General features: G+C 42.0%; 1 protein-coding gene across 2 annotated transcripts in view; it reads left to right on the forward strand.

Moving 5' to 3' along the window:
* The window catches only part of plekhh2 (pleckstrin homology domain containing, family H (with MyTH4 domain) member 2), a 39,838-nt gene extending 27,819 nt beyond the window's left edge, over positions 1–12,019 (forward strand). For both annotated transcript variants that reach the window (XM_026190299.2, XM_026190300.2), the window contains exons 15-30: positions 39–197; positions 304–384; positions 502–681; positions 950–1,058; positions 1,879–1,991; positions 2,114–2,293; positions 2,843–2,940; positions 3,288–3,465; positions 5,930–6,085; positions 6,173–6,270; positions 6,787–6,928; positions 7,196–7,332; positions 7,621–7,750; positions 8,057–8,143; positions 8,455–8,604; positions 10,329–12,019. In XM_026190299.2, coding sequence (XP_026046084.2) covers positions 39–197; positions 304–384; positions 502–681; positions 950–1,058; positions 1,879–1,991; positions 2,114–2,293; positions 2,843–2,940; positions 3,288–3,465; positions 5,930–6,085; positions 6,173–6,270; positions 6,787–6,928; positions 7,196–7,332; positions 7,621–7,750; positions 8,057–8,143; positions 8,455–8,604; positions 10,329–10,514 — 2,184 coding nt within the window. In that variant the 3' untranslated portion in view covers positions 10,515–12,019. The remainder of the gene's footprint in view (positions 1–38; positions 198–303; positions 385–501; positions 682–949; positions 1,059–1,878; positions 1,992–2,113; positions 2,294–2,842; positions 2,941–3,287; positions 3,466–5,929; positions 6,086–6,172; positions 6,271–6,786; positions 6,929–7,195; positions 7,333–7,620; positions 7,751–8,056; positions 8,144–8,454; positions 8,605–10,328) is intronic.
* Positions 12,020–15,512: the final 3,493 nt, after the last annotated feature.

A 15,512-nucleotide genomic window follows, 5' to 3' on the forward strand; every position in this document is an offset into this window, starting at 1 on the left:
TCACGTCCACCTGGGCTTTTATTTATCCTTGTGTGTAGATAGTAACAGGAAAGCGCGTTTACTACCTGAAGGCGGACTCTCCTAACCTGCTCGAGGAGTGGCTTCGGGTCCTGCAGAGCGTGCTGAGGCTGAAAGCCGCCAGTCCTCTCTTCACTCAGCCGGATATTCGCCCTGGCATGAAGGGACTACTCATCAAGGTCCCTGCATCAAAGTTTAATCATTTTCTAATAGCACAGAGAAAATGGAACAATATTTCACAAAATTCTGTGTTTTACGCTCCGATTTATACTTCCTCTGCTGCAGGTGAAACACGGCTACTCTAAGCGGGTTTGGTGTGCTCTGATCGGCAAAACGTTGTACTACTTTCGCAGCCAAGAGGACAAGGTGTGCATCTGTAGAAATACATCTGTAGCCTTTGTCAGGAGCAGGTGATCAATTCAAAACTGACCTGAGCTGTTACTTGTGACTGAACGTGGAGCGCACGTCTGCTTTTGTTTCCAGTTCCCGCTGGGTCAGATTAAGCTGTGGGAGGCTCGGGTGGAGGAGGTGGACAGGTCAAGAGATTCAGATGACGACCTAAAGGCATGCGGGCGAGGCCTACAGCCGGCACCCTTCACCGTTGCCATCCACCCACAGGAGCAAGGACCCACTTACTTGCTTATTGAATCCTGCCATGAAAAGGTCAGCGCGGGACTGAAAGGTTGAACTTTTCTGTTCTGTAAGGCAGGCAGACCCGTGTATCTTCTGACCATGGCGTTTAAGCTCATGTGTACAGTCATTTTTCTGTACTGCAACAAATCTGCTCTGAGACTGAGAGCAGCTCCATGAGAGGGGCTTCCTGTATTTTACTTGAAGCTAAAAACCAATCCAGTCAATTTTAAACTACAAACTGATGATTATGCATAATTATGTTTCCTGTTGTGATTTTGTCTCTGGGATCATTGTGTAGGAGTCGTGGCTGTACCATCTGTCTGTGGCAGCAGGCACTACGGTGGGCAAAGTTGGCACTGAATTCGAACAACTGGTGGGAAAACTCTTCCAGCTGGATGGAGATCCAAGTGAGTACAAACGATTTTGTCTTGTGTTGTGTTTTATAGTTTTGTTTTACTTGATGCAGATTTTTTCATACTTTCTCTCATCCACAGATAATTTTATTGCGACTTAAAATGTCTTATGTCACAGTGTTTTACTGACCACAAACTGTGTCCTGCACACGTTTTACTGCATGTGAACATATTATTTTATTGGGCATCTATTTGGTCGTCAAAATGGTGCACGTACAGTTACCTCTAGGGACATTAAATAGCCCTGCAGTGTACACTGAGGGTACGTGTTATTTGTAGGGACAGAAATTAACTGTAGCTCGGGAATTTCTTAAGTAGAAGCAAAGATTGTTTTTCTTTCAACAGTGTTTTATTTTTCAAAGTCATTCAGTAACAGCTCGACAACTACAGCCTCACTTTGGAGTCTGCAGTTAGAGAGACTTATGTGAAATACAGTAGGATTTGTTGTCCTCTGCACAGAGTTATAGTTGAATTTAAGCACAGTGAGCATTTTTTTTGTCAAGAGACTATAATTAGACAGAAAACAAAGCAAAAATTCTTAAAATATTTATTTTTGTGCTTAGTTTTTGCTCGTTTTTGTTTTTCTTATTAATGCAGGGATGTTATTTGTCAGGTCACGTTTACAGCAGTGCAGTAATAAAGCTCAATAATAAAAATGCATGCACCACTGTCTGTTATTGGAGGTTGTTTTGACAAATTTGACTCAGCTTAGTTCAGTTTTGGAAGTACACAACATTGTTTCTTTCATTTTTATTTTAGTTGCTATTCCTTCCGTCTTTTACTCTTATGACCCACTCTCCTACCTACCTTTCAGACTCTCAGATTTGGAGACATCCCATGTTGTGTTTCAGCAAAGAAGCCTTGTCATTTCCTCTCACCACCCTGCCCTCACAAGCTCTGCAGACAGAGGCAGTGAAACTCTTCAAGGTACCACAAACCTCCACATGTTCGAATAAAAAATGTAGTCACTGAATGTTTCTTCTATCAAATAACTAATTATATCAAAAATATTTTCTCTCTTTTAAACTCTCTCCATCACCGCCTCTCAGACTTGTCAGCTCTTCATTAACGTGGCCATCGATGCTCCGGCCATCGACTACCACGTCTCCCTGGCCCAGAGTGCCCTGCAGGTGTGCCTGGCCCACCCCGAGCTTCAGAATGAGTTTTTCTGCCAACTCATCAAGCAGACCCGCAAGAGGCAGCCACACGGCCATCCGGGACCCCTGCAGGTTTGCGTTCTCACCACACAGTGGCAGCAGCAGTATGCATTGTTAAGTGGAAAGGCTGGCAAAAAAGGCGTGGTATCATCAGGGTTCACTGACCTAACAAATATCAAAACTGCCTAGAAAGGAGATCTTTTAGTATCTATTACTATACGGGTCAATTTTAGAAAAGTGCCGACATAAGAGAGGCAAGAAGAGTCTTGCCTCTCTTATGTCGGCATGAAAACCTGTCACTCTGTGGTAATCTTCCATAGCCAGTAACCAGAAATACTGTCAGAGGGCAGAAAGAACAGCAGATTCCAGCGTGTGCTGATGTCTCATTCAGCTAAAAACCAAAACACTGTGTCACAGCACGATCATCCCTGTACATGAATGAACTCAGTGTAGCTGATTAACAGGAACCAGTATGGCCACTTGTTTTATGCTTTATACGAAACAAGGAAACAGTGCAGTCTTAAGTCTGTCAGCTGTGGTCGTGCATAGAAATTCACCGAGTCATGCATGTGACAGTTTGTTAAAGATGTGGTGACTGAGTGTTTGCACGTCGCTCTCCAGGGCTGGCAGTTTCTAGCCTTGTGTGTGGGACTGTTTCTGCCACAGCACCTTTTCCTCTGGCTGCTCCAGATCCACCTCAAAAGACACGCAGATGCCAGGTGAGAAAACACAGGGGCCCTGAAAACTGACACAACGAAACAAAGCACAAAATACAGCCAGTGTACTGTGTATGTACCATCTGGATAGATATGCTCTTTGCACTCGAGCACTTCTTTACCTCCTTCCCAGGAATACTGTATAATAAATCAGCTTGAATACAGTTATAATATTTTGGGATTGAAAGACCGAGTTATTTCATAAGCACATATTTATTCTCTTTTTCTTTTATTTTACTGATGGCTGTTTTCATTTCCTTTGCTTTGAGATCTGAGTTGCTTTCAGGGAATTTTGGCTATAAAAATGTTCACGTATCTGTAACTAAAGAGTGGCTACATTTTGTCCTCAGGACAGAGGTGGGTAAGTATACCATCTACTGCCAGCGCTCCATGGAGCGGACACAGCAGAAGGGCGAGAGACAGGCCAGGCCTTCCCGTATGGAGATTCTTTCGATTCTTCTGAGGAATCCCTATCATCACTCCCTGCCCTTCAGTGTGCCCGTGCACTTCCTCAACAATACATACCAGGTATAATAGTCACTCACTACACAGAAAAAACAATGATCAACGGCTGCCTGCCTCCAGTCCTAACAGTTTAATGATGTATGTGGCAGTTTGAGCACCGCTATTTTTCAACTGACAGTAAAACAATACCATATACACCATTTTAAATCACATGCTGTGAGTCATGTGACCCAGTTAAACGGATTTACAGTTGTGCAGGATTATGGTATATGTTTGAAAGCCATTCGACCTTTGCCTCGGCTCTTTAATAAACCGTAACAGAGTCACTTCTGTAATGTTTTCTTGCACTAGATGATAGCCCAACCCCACTGACAGATACTCTGCTGAGGGGTGTTTATACAAGGATCCACTGCTTTTCTACCTTTAACCTCATAAAATCATGCTACTGAGTATCACTTTTCCAGAACTATGTTCTTTATGGTTGGTTAGTGTCCAATGTGAGACTTTCCCTGTTCACTTTTCCTTTTTTTGCTTTTCTATAAAGAGCTATGTACACATTAAGGCATTTAGGTCATATTCTACACAGACCTGTGTACATCTAAATCCTCAAATATCCACTTTATTGCGGTTACAAGAAGTGCCGAATTGTCCAAAATGTCAAGTTTTTTGTGATGCAATAAACAGGAACCAGTGCCCTAAATGTTAAACCGGAGCCATACATGAACTGTGGCTCTGTTTGTGGTTGTTGTTGTTGTTGATATCGGCTTGTTTTTTGTGCTGATTTGCATGTTTTTCCTAGCTTAAACGATGGTTGAGTGAAACTAACTCATCCACGCTTGATTCTTGCTAACTAACTATGAGATATGAGAAATATGAGAAAAATGCCAAATATTATGCCTTTTTGTCATCAAAGTCACACAGAGATGTTTATCTGTTCACTTTGTCCCTCCGGGCACCATCGTCGCTCTCTTCGCTTCACTGCTCCACCCAGTATCAAGCTAACCTTGCATCTCTCCCCTGGGTGTGTGTTTCCCTTTGCTACCTGCTTCCTGGCTGTCCCCGCCTATACATACTGGAAGTGATGAGATCATTACCTTTACATGTATTAACAGTTCAGGACTCAAAAACAAACAAAGCTATGAAACCTGTTTTGTGTCTGTAATCGATGTCAAGCTTATTGTGTGAGAGAATAAAGTAAAGGCAAAACATAAATACCCTGTATTATATAAAGTTCGTTTCAAGATATTTTTAATTTTAATTACATTTTAAGATTTTTTAATTTGACAGCTTTGATAATTATTTGTTATCGTTATGACCCCGCTGCTCCCTTCATTTTGAGGTTAACCATGGAGTATCCACCCTAACGTCCAGAGCTTCACGATCCTCTCAGAATGAAACAGAGCAGCTTTCTTTAACCCTAAACTTTTAGCGCCTCATTTTATTTATTCGCAATGATCACCCCTTCCAAAAAAAGGCAAATTCTGCCGTATCTGCTGTGGATATCTTATTTGTATTACCCCAGAGTAAAAATTTGCATTTCTTGCTACTAGTTTGTTTAAACATGTTTAACTACTCCATGTCCATGTTGATTGCTGTGTTATATGGACTATGAAAACTTTTCTGCCCAAAATGCTGGCTCATTTAATTCCATACATTTTTATTGCATAAGTACAATGTTACATTTAAAGGGATCTGATCAAATGAAATTAACTTGGTTGGTATAAATTCAGTTTATACCAAGGACATTTTTTAAAAGTCTTTTAATAAATAAACATTTGATCTTATCTGTTTATTGAGGGTGAAAAATCTCTTTTTGAGTGTAACCTATAATTATTGCTGGCGAGACTATGTAAATATATATTCCAGAACTTTCCAAGCCAGCATATAAAATCTATGTTAGATTATACTTTTGTGTGCTTTGTTATGTGCCTGTATTAGTAAAGGAAAGCTTGCACTGAAGTCATGCTGCACGTGATTAGTGCAACTTTGACGTTACTGACGTTGATGTTGGATATTTCATTATTCATTGAATAACCAGGCAAATATAAATTATTCATGATATTCATCCATAATATGTAATGTATAATGTTAACAGAACAGAAGATCAAAGACCAATTGTCTTGTGTTTTTCTGTCTGTGAAGTTTATTTCTGTATCGGCACTAATAACGCGGCACAGTCAATCATCAGCGGGAAGAGAAAAATCTGTTCAAACCGTCGCTGTGACAGGAAGTAGATGCATTTTCACACATGCGCACAACAATTCATCTTTCCATATCAGCCAGTCATAACACCTGTTAAACATTAACAGGTTACCTGAGTCAGTGTCGATATATCACAGTTTCTGTAAACAGCATTTAAAGTTTAACACCATGCAGATGTTTTGGGTCAGAAATCTTGTTCTTTTGAGCTGAAGCTTGACCCGGATTTATTTTGAAAACTCTGAAGAATCATTGCACACTCAGATTAGATTATTGCGTCTTCCACTTATGCATTTAATTCCTTGTTCACCTACACCTTGTACTGTAGGTGGTGAGCTTTGACGCCTCAACAACGGTGGACGAGTTCCAGTGTCGTCTCAACCAGGACACCGGCATGAGGAAAACGGGACTTTCTGGCTTCAGCTTGTACACCGATGACCCCACTGGACGGTCGCTGGAACACTGTCTGCAAGGAGGCCTGAAGGTGCGCCTTTTAGTCATGCGGTGATTACTTTAGGAAGATTGAAAAATCTGCGTTTTCCCACACAAAGGTGTCTCGTCTCATGTGCAGATTTGTGACATTATCTCCAAATGGGAGCAGGCTTCCAAGGAGCATCACACCGGCAAGTCGGAAAACACCAGGACTGTCCGCCTCACCTACAAGAACAGGTAGCGTCCAAACATCAGGTTCAACAGTTCAGTGTTGAAGTAATGCTCATTGGGATAAAAGAGTTTGTTAGCTATTCTGCTTATTGAGGGTCACTAAAGGTTACAGCTGGGTGAGACACACCATGGATGCCAAGTGGTCACACGTTGCATAAAAGCTTTTGTAAAGCTTGAGTCTGTGTCCTGTGTAGCAAGTTTGAGAAAAAAGGACGAATGCAAAACAAAACATTGAAATAAAATATGCTGCATTGATTTCAACCCCTTTTATTTCAGTCTGTCTGTTGCAGTTCAGTCTTAAATAATTAGAATTCTTGATTATATTTGATGGCATCGCTCTTCACTGTAAATTAAACTAGATGGCGGATCAGAGGCAGACTGCATATGAAGATCAGGATTTGTTGTCACCACACAAAGAGACTGGAGTTACTGCCTGGATTACATGTTTCTCTCAGGAGGATTTATCGCCCGGTCGCTTTGTCCTCATATCAGTTCTCTTTAACTTTTCCTCTCCATCTTCAGACTTTACTTCTCTCTCCAAGTGAGGGGGGAGTCAGAGAGGGAGAGGTTACTGCTGGCATATCAGACCAATGAAGCCATCGTAGCCGGACACTTTCCTGTCAACAAGGAGCTGGCTCTGGAAATGGCCGCACTGCTCGCACAGGTCTGATATCAAGTGATTTTTCTTTTAACTCACTTCTTGCGTTTCATATCTCTTTCACAGCGTGTGTAATGTGGCCTGGCTTTATGCAGTGGTTCATGTGTAACTCAGGCCCTGGTCTAAAAACAGTGATATCTGCCACATTTTTCGGCATTTTTTAATGTAATTTATAGCTGAATAATGCCACATATGTCGTATCCACTCCTGGAATAAAGTGAGACACAGAGCGTGAAGAATTTCTGAATACTTGCACTGCGTGTTTGTGTACAGGTGGAATTTGGAGATTTTGAGCGTCCCTTCTCCACCTCTGGATCGGCCCAGACTAAGTCTAATCAGAACCTGAAGCAGGTGTTGGACAGATTCTACCCCAAACATTACCGCAGGAGCACATCTGAGGAGCAGCTCAGGTACCAGACACAAAACACACCCTGAGAAACAGTGGCTTTAAATCTGAACTCACGTCCTACTTTGTAGTGCATGCACATTATCTGTTTATGCTTTTATAGTCTTTTATTACACCTATAACATCAAGGTTTCCACCCCAGAAAGCAGCTTTGTGACTGCTTGTGTTTTATTTTTCTTTCATCATACAGTACCTGTCTTTGTGTTCTCAAGTCTTTAATGGTCAAAAAGAGACTTACAAAACTGTAAATGCTTTAAAAGCAAACTCTATTTTGTCCTCGGCTTTCCCTCAGACAACTGCTACAGCGTCTCTCTGCCCGCTGGGCTTCACTCAGGGGTCGAAGTTCACCAGAGTGCGTCAGGATCTACCTGACCGTAGCCAGGAAGTGGCCGTTCTTTGGTGCCCGACTGTTTGAAGCAGAGGTGAGCATGTGTGAGCAGTAATCTGTTTGTAAATAAAGTTTATCTTATCATCTCAGATACTGAATATATGTTACAAATTACAAAGAAGTAGCATGAATGGAGGCCAACATTTAAACTAAATAAACTGTCAGTGTGCTTCAAAGAAAAGAAAAGAAAAAAGTAGGGGACAAAAACTTGAAATAGGTTTCTTTGCATTGTTTCCCACTACAGTGTCAACAGTATCTGACAGAGTGAGTGCTGCAGTTTTTCGACACATCGTGAAAACATGCTCGTAACTAACCTCACCCTCTGTTCTCTCTGCTTTAGTCCATCACGCCCTCTCCGGACCCTGGTGTTCGTGTTTGGCTGGCTGTACATGAAGATGGTGTCAGCGTTCTGGAGCACAACTCCATCGTGAGCAGCTTTGTGCAACACAGTCTCAGAAACCTGCATAGGAAAGATTTCTCTGCTTTGCTGCCGTGATTTCAGATTAACAGTTACTTAGTCGTCATGTGTTTCTTCAAACTCCAGAAGTAAACATTTGCATACGGTGTAAAATCACTTTTAAGTATCATAATGTAAAGCACAGAGCGTTGCATCGTTTTTGATGTCATTGTTGTTTCTTTAATCTTAAAACTGAGGCCCAGAATTCAGTTTTTACATTTCACATCCTATTTTTTAATCGAATTCTGTTACTACAATTTATTTTTGTGTCTGGTACTCAGAAACTGCTGGTGTGCTACTCCTACAAGAACCTGATGACATTTGGAGGCTGCAAGCAGGACTTTATGCTGGTGATGGGTCAGAACGTCGGCACTAACGCCAGCAAAGACAAACCTACAGAGAAACATCTGTTTGCTATGGACCCCTCCAAGGTCAGTGAGAGGGCCAGAGGGCGACAGTCCAGGCGGCCAAGCAGAGTTTGTATTCTTAAAATGGATGGCACATTTGTTGTCGTAGTAAAAGTTAAAACTGTGTCACACTGCTGCCTTTCATTCCACTCATTCTATCTGAGTATGTGTCAGTACATGTTGCAAAACAACAGGACAAGTTAGACAATTAACTCCTGCCTGACTCTTGGTTACGTGTAATGAGTGGAGTCGACCAAAGTGAAACAGAACGTAACAGATTTCTCTGGGAAATTAAAGGCACGACACAAAGAAATAACAGAGACATTATGTAAAAGATGTTCGTCTAATTCTTTGTGAATCCTTCAGGTGAGTGTTTTTGGTGTTAGCTATGTTGTTAATCACAAAATGTGTGAGTTTAGTGTTTTTTTTAAGAATGCCTTTATTAGTTTTTAACATCCATCCATTTCTTGCACTTAGCCAAAGGTTGTGGGGAGGGTGTCATGGGAAGAGAGGCAGGGCACACCCTGGATAGGTCTATACTATTGCAGGCCTAACACAGAGTGAGACAGACAACCGTGCGTGCTCACATCCACACCAACACCCAATTTAGAATCATCAGTTAACACTACATTCATGTCTGTGGTCATTTGTGGGAGGACGCTGGGGCGATCGTGGCTCAAGAGTTGGGAGTTCGCCTTGTAATTGGAAGGTTGTCGGTTCGAGCCCCGGCTTGGACAGTCTCGGTCGTTGTGTCCTTGGGCGAGACACTTCACCCGTTGCCTACTGGTGGTGGTCAGAGGGCCCAGTGGCGCCAGTGTCCGGCAGCCTCGCCTCTGTCAGTGCGCCCCAGGGTGGCTGTGGCTACAATGTAGCTTGCCGTGAATGTGTGTGTGAATGTGTGTGTGAATGGGTGGGTGACTGGATATGTAAAGTGCTTTGGGGTCCTTAGGGACTAGTAAAGTGCTATATAAATACAGGCCATTTACCTGTAGAGGCAGAACACGCAGGCTCCACACAGCCTGCCGGTGGATTTGAACCCAGGGTCTTTTTACTGTAAACCAACAGTGCTAACCACTGTTCCTCTATTCTCCAGTTCTCTATAGAAAAAGGGAAGAAAACAAACTGTTGAACTTCACAGAAAATCACAGCAGAACAAATACTGCATGATTCAAACAAGTTCATCTGTTTTACCTTCTTTTAAAGCTAAAGCTGTGTCTTATCCATTGAGTAACATTTGGTCTTTTTAATTTAAAACAATGCTACTGTCTTTTTGACATTAAAAAAAACAGAGGTTCGTTCATGTCTATACTACATTCTTTGGATACAGACAAAATAAAAATGTCTTGGGTCTGGTAAATGTTTCATGAATGTCACTTTGGTGCTGGAGTTAGCTTCATGTTTGAATCTTTTACGCTGACAATTTGGCTCAAATCCTTTAGCCGCTGTGCATTTCTTACCACGTTATAAACAAATGCAAACTTGGCACTAGATAATGTATTTATAGAGAAGACCTGAAACCCACACCTAGGGCTACAAACAAACTTACTTCATCTATCTGAGGTCACAGATCAGGGTTGTTTTCCTTCCAGTCGACTTCTCTCTGCAAACAGAGGACTTTCCCTCCTGCAGATCCTGCAGATTCTGCACTGGCTTCACTTATTAGATGCAAAGACCATGTCCATCTTTTATATATAGTCTATGAGATGTACAAAAACTGGAATGCATCTCTGTTTTTGTTTTGTCCACAGATCAGGGAGATCACGCTCCTTATTTTCAGTTACATCAACAGCGCACATCAGCAGAAGGCCGCCGCCCACCACCTCTCTGCTCCGGCCCTGATGGTGGCCCAGCCCGTAAGCCTGAAGAGCAAAGAGTTGAGGAGCAAATCCCCACCAGCTCTGGGACGCCCCAGCAAGGCCCCCACTCTGCTGTGATGGCGCAAAGACTTACACCCTGGTCTTAATTTACATTAGAAATGTAGGATCTTTAGCTGCATGGTTTCATCTGCGCACTTAAGCCCAGCTAAATTCTAATAAGTGGAACGGTTACCCCTTCGTGACGAGCCGGGCGCTAACAAAAACGTATCTGTTGAGTGCAGTTTAATATCGCAGACCAGCTGAGGTAGCAGCAATTTGCAGGTATCACCATGTAGCGCCTTGGTACCTTCCTCAGAGAACACTTGATGAGATCTGTGGCTCAAACTGGAGCTAAAGGCTTTATACAAAGGTACAATGGGGCCAAGAAGCACTAAGAGGCTTTGCTTAACATTTTTTGTGTCCCTAATGATTGTGTTGCTTTCATTTTGTCACTCCAAGGAGAAAAATCAACAGTATTTATTGACAGACTGAGCAAATGTTCTGAAACGTCTCTATCAATCAGTGTTACCTGGTACATTTCTGTGTGCATTCAGTTAATTTTTGTATTCCTGTCTTTAGAACGTAATGCACAGTGCAGAGGAGGTAATGATCACTTGTTATTAAAAAAAAATCCTTTAAAGAGGGCGCCTGTTGTTTCCTGCCTTCCTGTAGGGCAGAGTGGCCCCAGCAGGAAGTGAAACTCTTAGTGTTAAAGTGATGCATAATGATGAAAGCGAGAGGCAATAACAGGTAACCAGATGGAAGTGGAGCACAGCTGTTTAAAATGTGTTTAAACCACCTCATCTGGGGCTGTGTGCTCCTTTTTGCAGTAGATGTGAGGAAAAGAACTGTGGACTTGGTGGGTTGTGTTGTTGTAAAGGAACCAGATTGTCCTCTTTGTGCTCCTGGTTACTGAACAGCCAGGAGAGTGGTAAAACTTTAATCATGTACAAATACATAAGGCCTTTCTGGTGAGGTCAGTGGATTGAATCAGCAGGAGGTTTCGACTCAGAATGTTACTTGACAGCTTTCGTGGAAGTATGGAAAAGTGTGCTGTTTCTTTATGACACACATTCCTCTATACTGAGTCCGTTGCACAGTTCGGTGGCCATCTGCTACAACTGCCCCACTTTAGGTATTAACATATAAAATCTTAGGTATTATTTTTAAAAAAACCTCCTTGTTTAGCTGTTATGAAGTCAAAATTTGGCATTTTAACACTTTTGTATCCAGCCTCAAGTGGCCATGTGAGGAACTGCACTTTCCATTGGCTTCATTTTATTCTGCCCAGAAGGTTCCAGTCCAGTCTAATCATTCATCATAAACTTTCCACCTCCACACACACACACACACACACACACACAGAAAAATCCTCGGTTCATGTCAGGGACAATATTGAAGGTAAATGAAAACTGTGCTGTGAGCAGGTCAAACTGGAAGACAGTGATGAAACACCACTGCCCATTTTTCCAGTAAACAATATGGTGAGTAAACATTCACAACGGAGCCTTGATGGCTGTCAAGTCTGAATGAGAAAGCAGTTTTAATTGAAAATGTGTGGATAATAAAAAAAAATCACACACTAATGGCTAAGGGGTCTTTTTTTAGGGAAAATTCAGCAGTGTGAACTCAGCTCTAAGAAATGTGTATTTCTTAAAAAGTATGTAAAAAGAAGGTGAGAAGATGTAGGAAATGTGTTTTTAGCATGTTGTTGAAAACATCCGTTGGTCACTGAACAGAGATTCCAGAGAACTGTAACGTTTTTCTTTGTTTGCTGGTGTGACAGAACACGAAACCGAATCTGATATAAACCTGAAGACAAACTGGAAAGGCATGACAGTTTAATGTAAGGTACTCCTAGTATTATCTTGATCCGGTATACAGTGAGAATAATCAGGCTCTATTTATTTGTGACATGGAATACATGTATCTAAATCCTGGAAATCCTGTGTGCTGGAAATGAAAGTTTGCTTGAGCCACGGGCATAGCTGGACTGGCCATCGGGCGTACCGGGCATTTGCCCGGTGGGCCGCTGGCGATTTTTTGTTTTTATGGGCCGATGGATTTTTTTTTTATTTCTTTTTTTTTTTTTTAGGAAGGGTATATATAATGAAAGGTGTTGGATTGGCCAATTGGTCATGATCGACTCTGGGCTGGACCAATTACAGCCGAGGAGGCCGAATGCACCCGCCCCCTTGTTTAGCAATCACGTGATTTTCGCGCATTGCATGCCGGTGTTGTGCCAAAAAGTGATTGTCTGCCAAAAACTGATTTCCGGTATTTGCCAAAAACTGATTGCTCGTATTTAAACTGCTATAAGTAACTTGTTGGGCTATAATAGGTGAAACATATGTCAAATGCATCCCTCATGGATGACATAAAGTCATCTTGAGCCACAAACAACATTCGTGTAACAAGGTAGAAGCCGCAATCAGTTTTTGGCAGTGACTTTTATATAACCTTTATTTATCCAGTTTAAAAAAAATCTCATTAACATTAAAAATGTCTTTTGTAAGAGTAAGTTGGCCAAGAGGACAGCAGAAATGGCAGCAAATATTACAATATTTCTGTAAAAATATTTTAAGTGGGGATAAAGGACCGGATTGGTTATAATGTAAGTACAATAGCAGAGAGTTGTAAAGATACTTGAAAAACAGATATTGTTTTAATTCTCTATATAACCCCTTTGTAAACCCTGTTCACCGAAGTCTATTTACGAACATACGTAAAGATATTACACATAAAAAATACACAGAAACATTGGAAATCAGTTTTTGGCAGACAATCACTTTTTGGCACAACACCGGGAACTCGTGGCAAAACAATCCAAGTACCGCATCAAACGCAAGCATTTGCAGCACCGCAAAACGTTCATTCTCCGGTTCCAATACCTTCTTGTTTTTCTTTGCCGCACAAAAAAGGAATGTACAAAACGAAGGAGAACAATGCCGGTCCGTACAAAGACAGACTTGACGAAAAGACAAAGAAAAGATACGAGGAAAAATCAAACCAGTGAAAGGGTTAGACCCTTACGAGCACACAGAGGGACAAAATACCTTAGCGTGCTGCCCAACTTTCACCACGCTCATATTTGTAATTACACGGTTCTTGGAGTGAGTGCATACACTCATGAAGTTTAGTAACTTCAGGTCACTGCAACAAGCCCAGGTACAGTTTACTGATGGATGGGTGCAGGACCTTGAAATGCACCGTGTAGAACGAAAGACCATCGTACGAACAAAGGTAAGTTTACCAGTCTCACAAATCGTCTTCATAGATACACATTCGTTAACTGTTTATTAATAGGACCTTTGAGCTCAACGGTAATTAATTAGTAGTGGAAATAATTTCTGGTAGGCATTACAGAAATGTAGCAGTGACAATAATACTGTATGCTGTAATCGCACTGGACAATTAGTGATACAAAAAAACTGTTTTATCCTGTGAATAAAAGTATGTGTTTTTGTCAGTGTACCATAATAACAGAAGCGAAACGCAATATCGTGTCAGGACAATTCACTATTTATGCACAATAAACAAAGGAGCATAGCGCGACAATTTCTGTTCAGCGCCAGACTTGCTTGTAACCTATATCATCAATTATGTTAAGAAAAATGACGTATTAACGACTAAAAACTCTGACCTTTGTGGGAATGCTTGGAGCAGACTAACATGTGAACTGGAGTGTTCTGGGACGTTATATTTGGTATATCCAGACCATCCGTAGGCTCTTACTTCGGAAACATGGCTTAAAACATTTCTCTTCAACGACGTAATCCGATTTAAAAAAAAAACGATCGGCTTCCCGTGGCTGTCATGCGACCGGCTGTTGCAGTTAATAATACAACAGCTTCTTGCCATTTTTTGTGTTTCTTTTTATCGCTGTGTAACTGAGTTCAATTGAAAGCCTGCGTGCGCTAGTACCTCTTGCCACAAGTTCCCAGAATCCTTTGCAGTTTTACCCCTGAATGACGTCACATTTTCAATCTTTATCCTGGTGGGCCGGTCTCTAGTCAAAATGCCCGGGGCGATTTTTTGTCCCAGTCCAGCCTTGGCCACGGGTGTAAATCCCAGACAGTCATATAAAAATCCTCACCCTGTAGGAAACTGTATAAATCTATAGTAAGCTTTAAATTCGCCCCACTGAAGCAAACTGAAGACCGACATGTCGGTACCTGCAACAGGTGCCTCACAGCGAGCGGCACACCTTCATTCCTGCAGTCTTTCACAGAATCGAGGGGTGGGGGAGGGTAAAAGGAGAGAAGCTATATGATACCTAACCTGGCTGAACAAGTTAGAGATCTGCTTTTGTGCTCCTGTTGCTATGGAGCTAGAGAGAGGGGGCGGGGCTCACAGGAGGGTGCTGGGTGAGGCCAGAGGGAACTAAGGTAGAGCAGGTGACTGATACTGTGCTTTATGTGGGGACTGAGGTTAAAAGAAAGTAAGTCAACTGCTGATGTTGAAAACAGAATGCAAATGCATACAATAAACAGGAAGGTATACTTCTTTAGGTCAGTATTCTTTCAAATGTGCTCCAAGCTTCAGGAAGGCTCCACACTGAAAAAGTGTAAACAAGCACGGCCTCCTCGAGTGCTAGCTTCACAGACCACAGCTGTACAGAACCAACCACATACTTCTTGCAATACAAACATGTTGCAACAGGAAACCAGGCGGTTTATTTATGTATTCAGATTGATAGATAATGCCAACTTCAGTTTGTTTGATGAGACGATGTCTGCCATTTTAGTCCACTTGGACTTTGGCCCTTTCACCTGACTCAGTCAATCATTCCTGCCCTAACATTTTAAACCGAGGGCAGTCTCAGTACAAGCATATGCATGCATTCGTGAGTGAGATGGAACCTGTCCGACAGGTTCAACACGTCACCAAACGACTCCTGAGCGCAGCTAGAAATGCCTACCTATAATAAAAGGTTGTCCGTCTCACCTGAGGCAGTGACACACAAAAACAAGTCCTTTCCATCTTGGCCATAGTGGCACAAAACTGCTAAGAGCTGTGAGTTTTGCTTAACATGCAAAAGCCTACTGCAAAGCACATTCACATGATTCCTGCCAC

The sequence above is a fragment of the Astatotilapia calliptera genome, chromosome 13 (assembly GCF_964374335.1).
Source record: "Astatotilapia calliptera chromosome 13, fAstCal68.1, whole genome shotgun sequence".
NCBI classification, from domain to species: Eukaryota; Metazoa; Chordata; class Actinopteri; order Cichliformes; family Cichlidae; genus Astatotilapia; species Astatotilapia calliptera.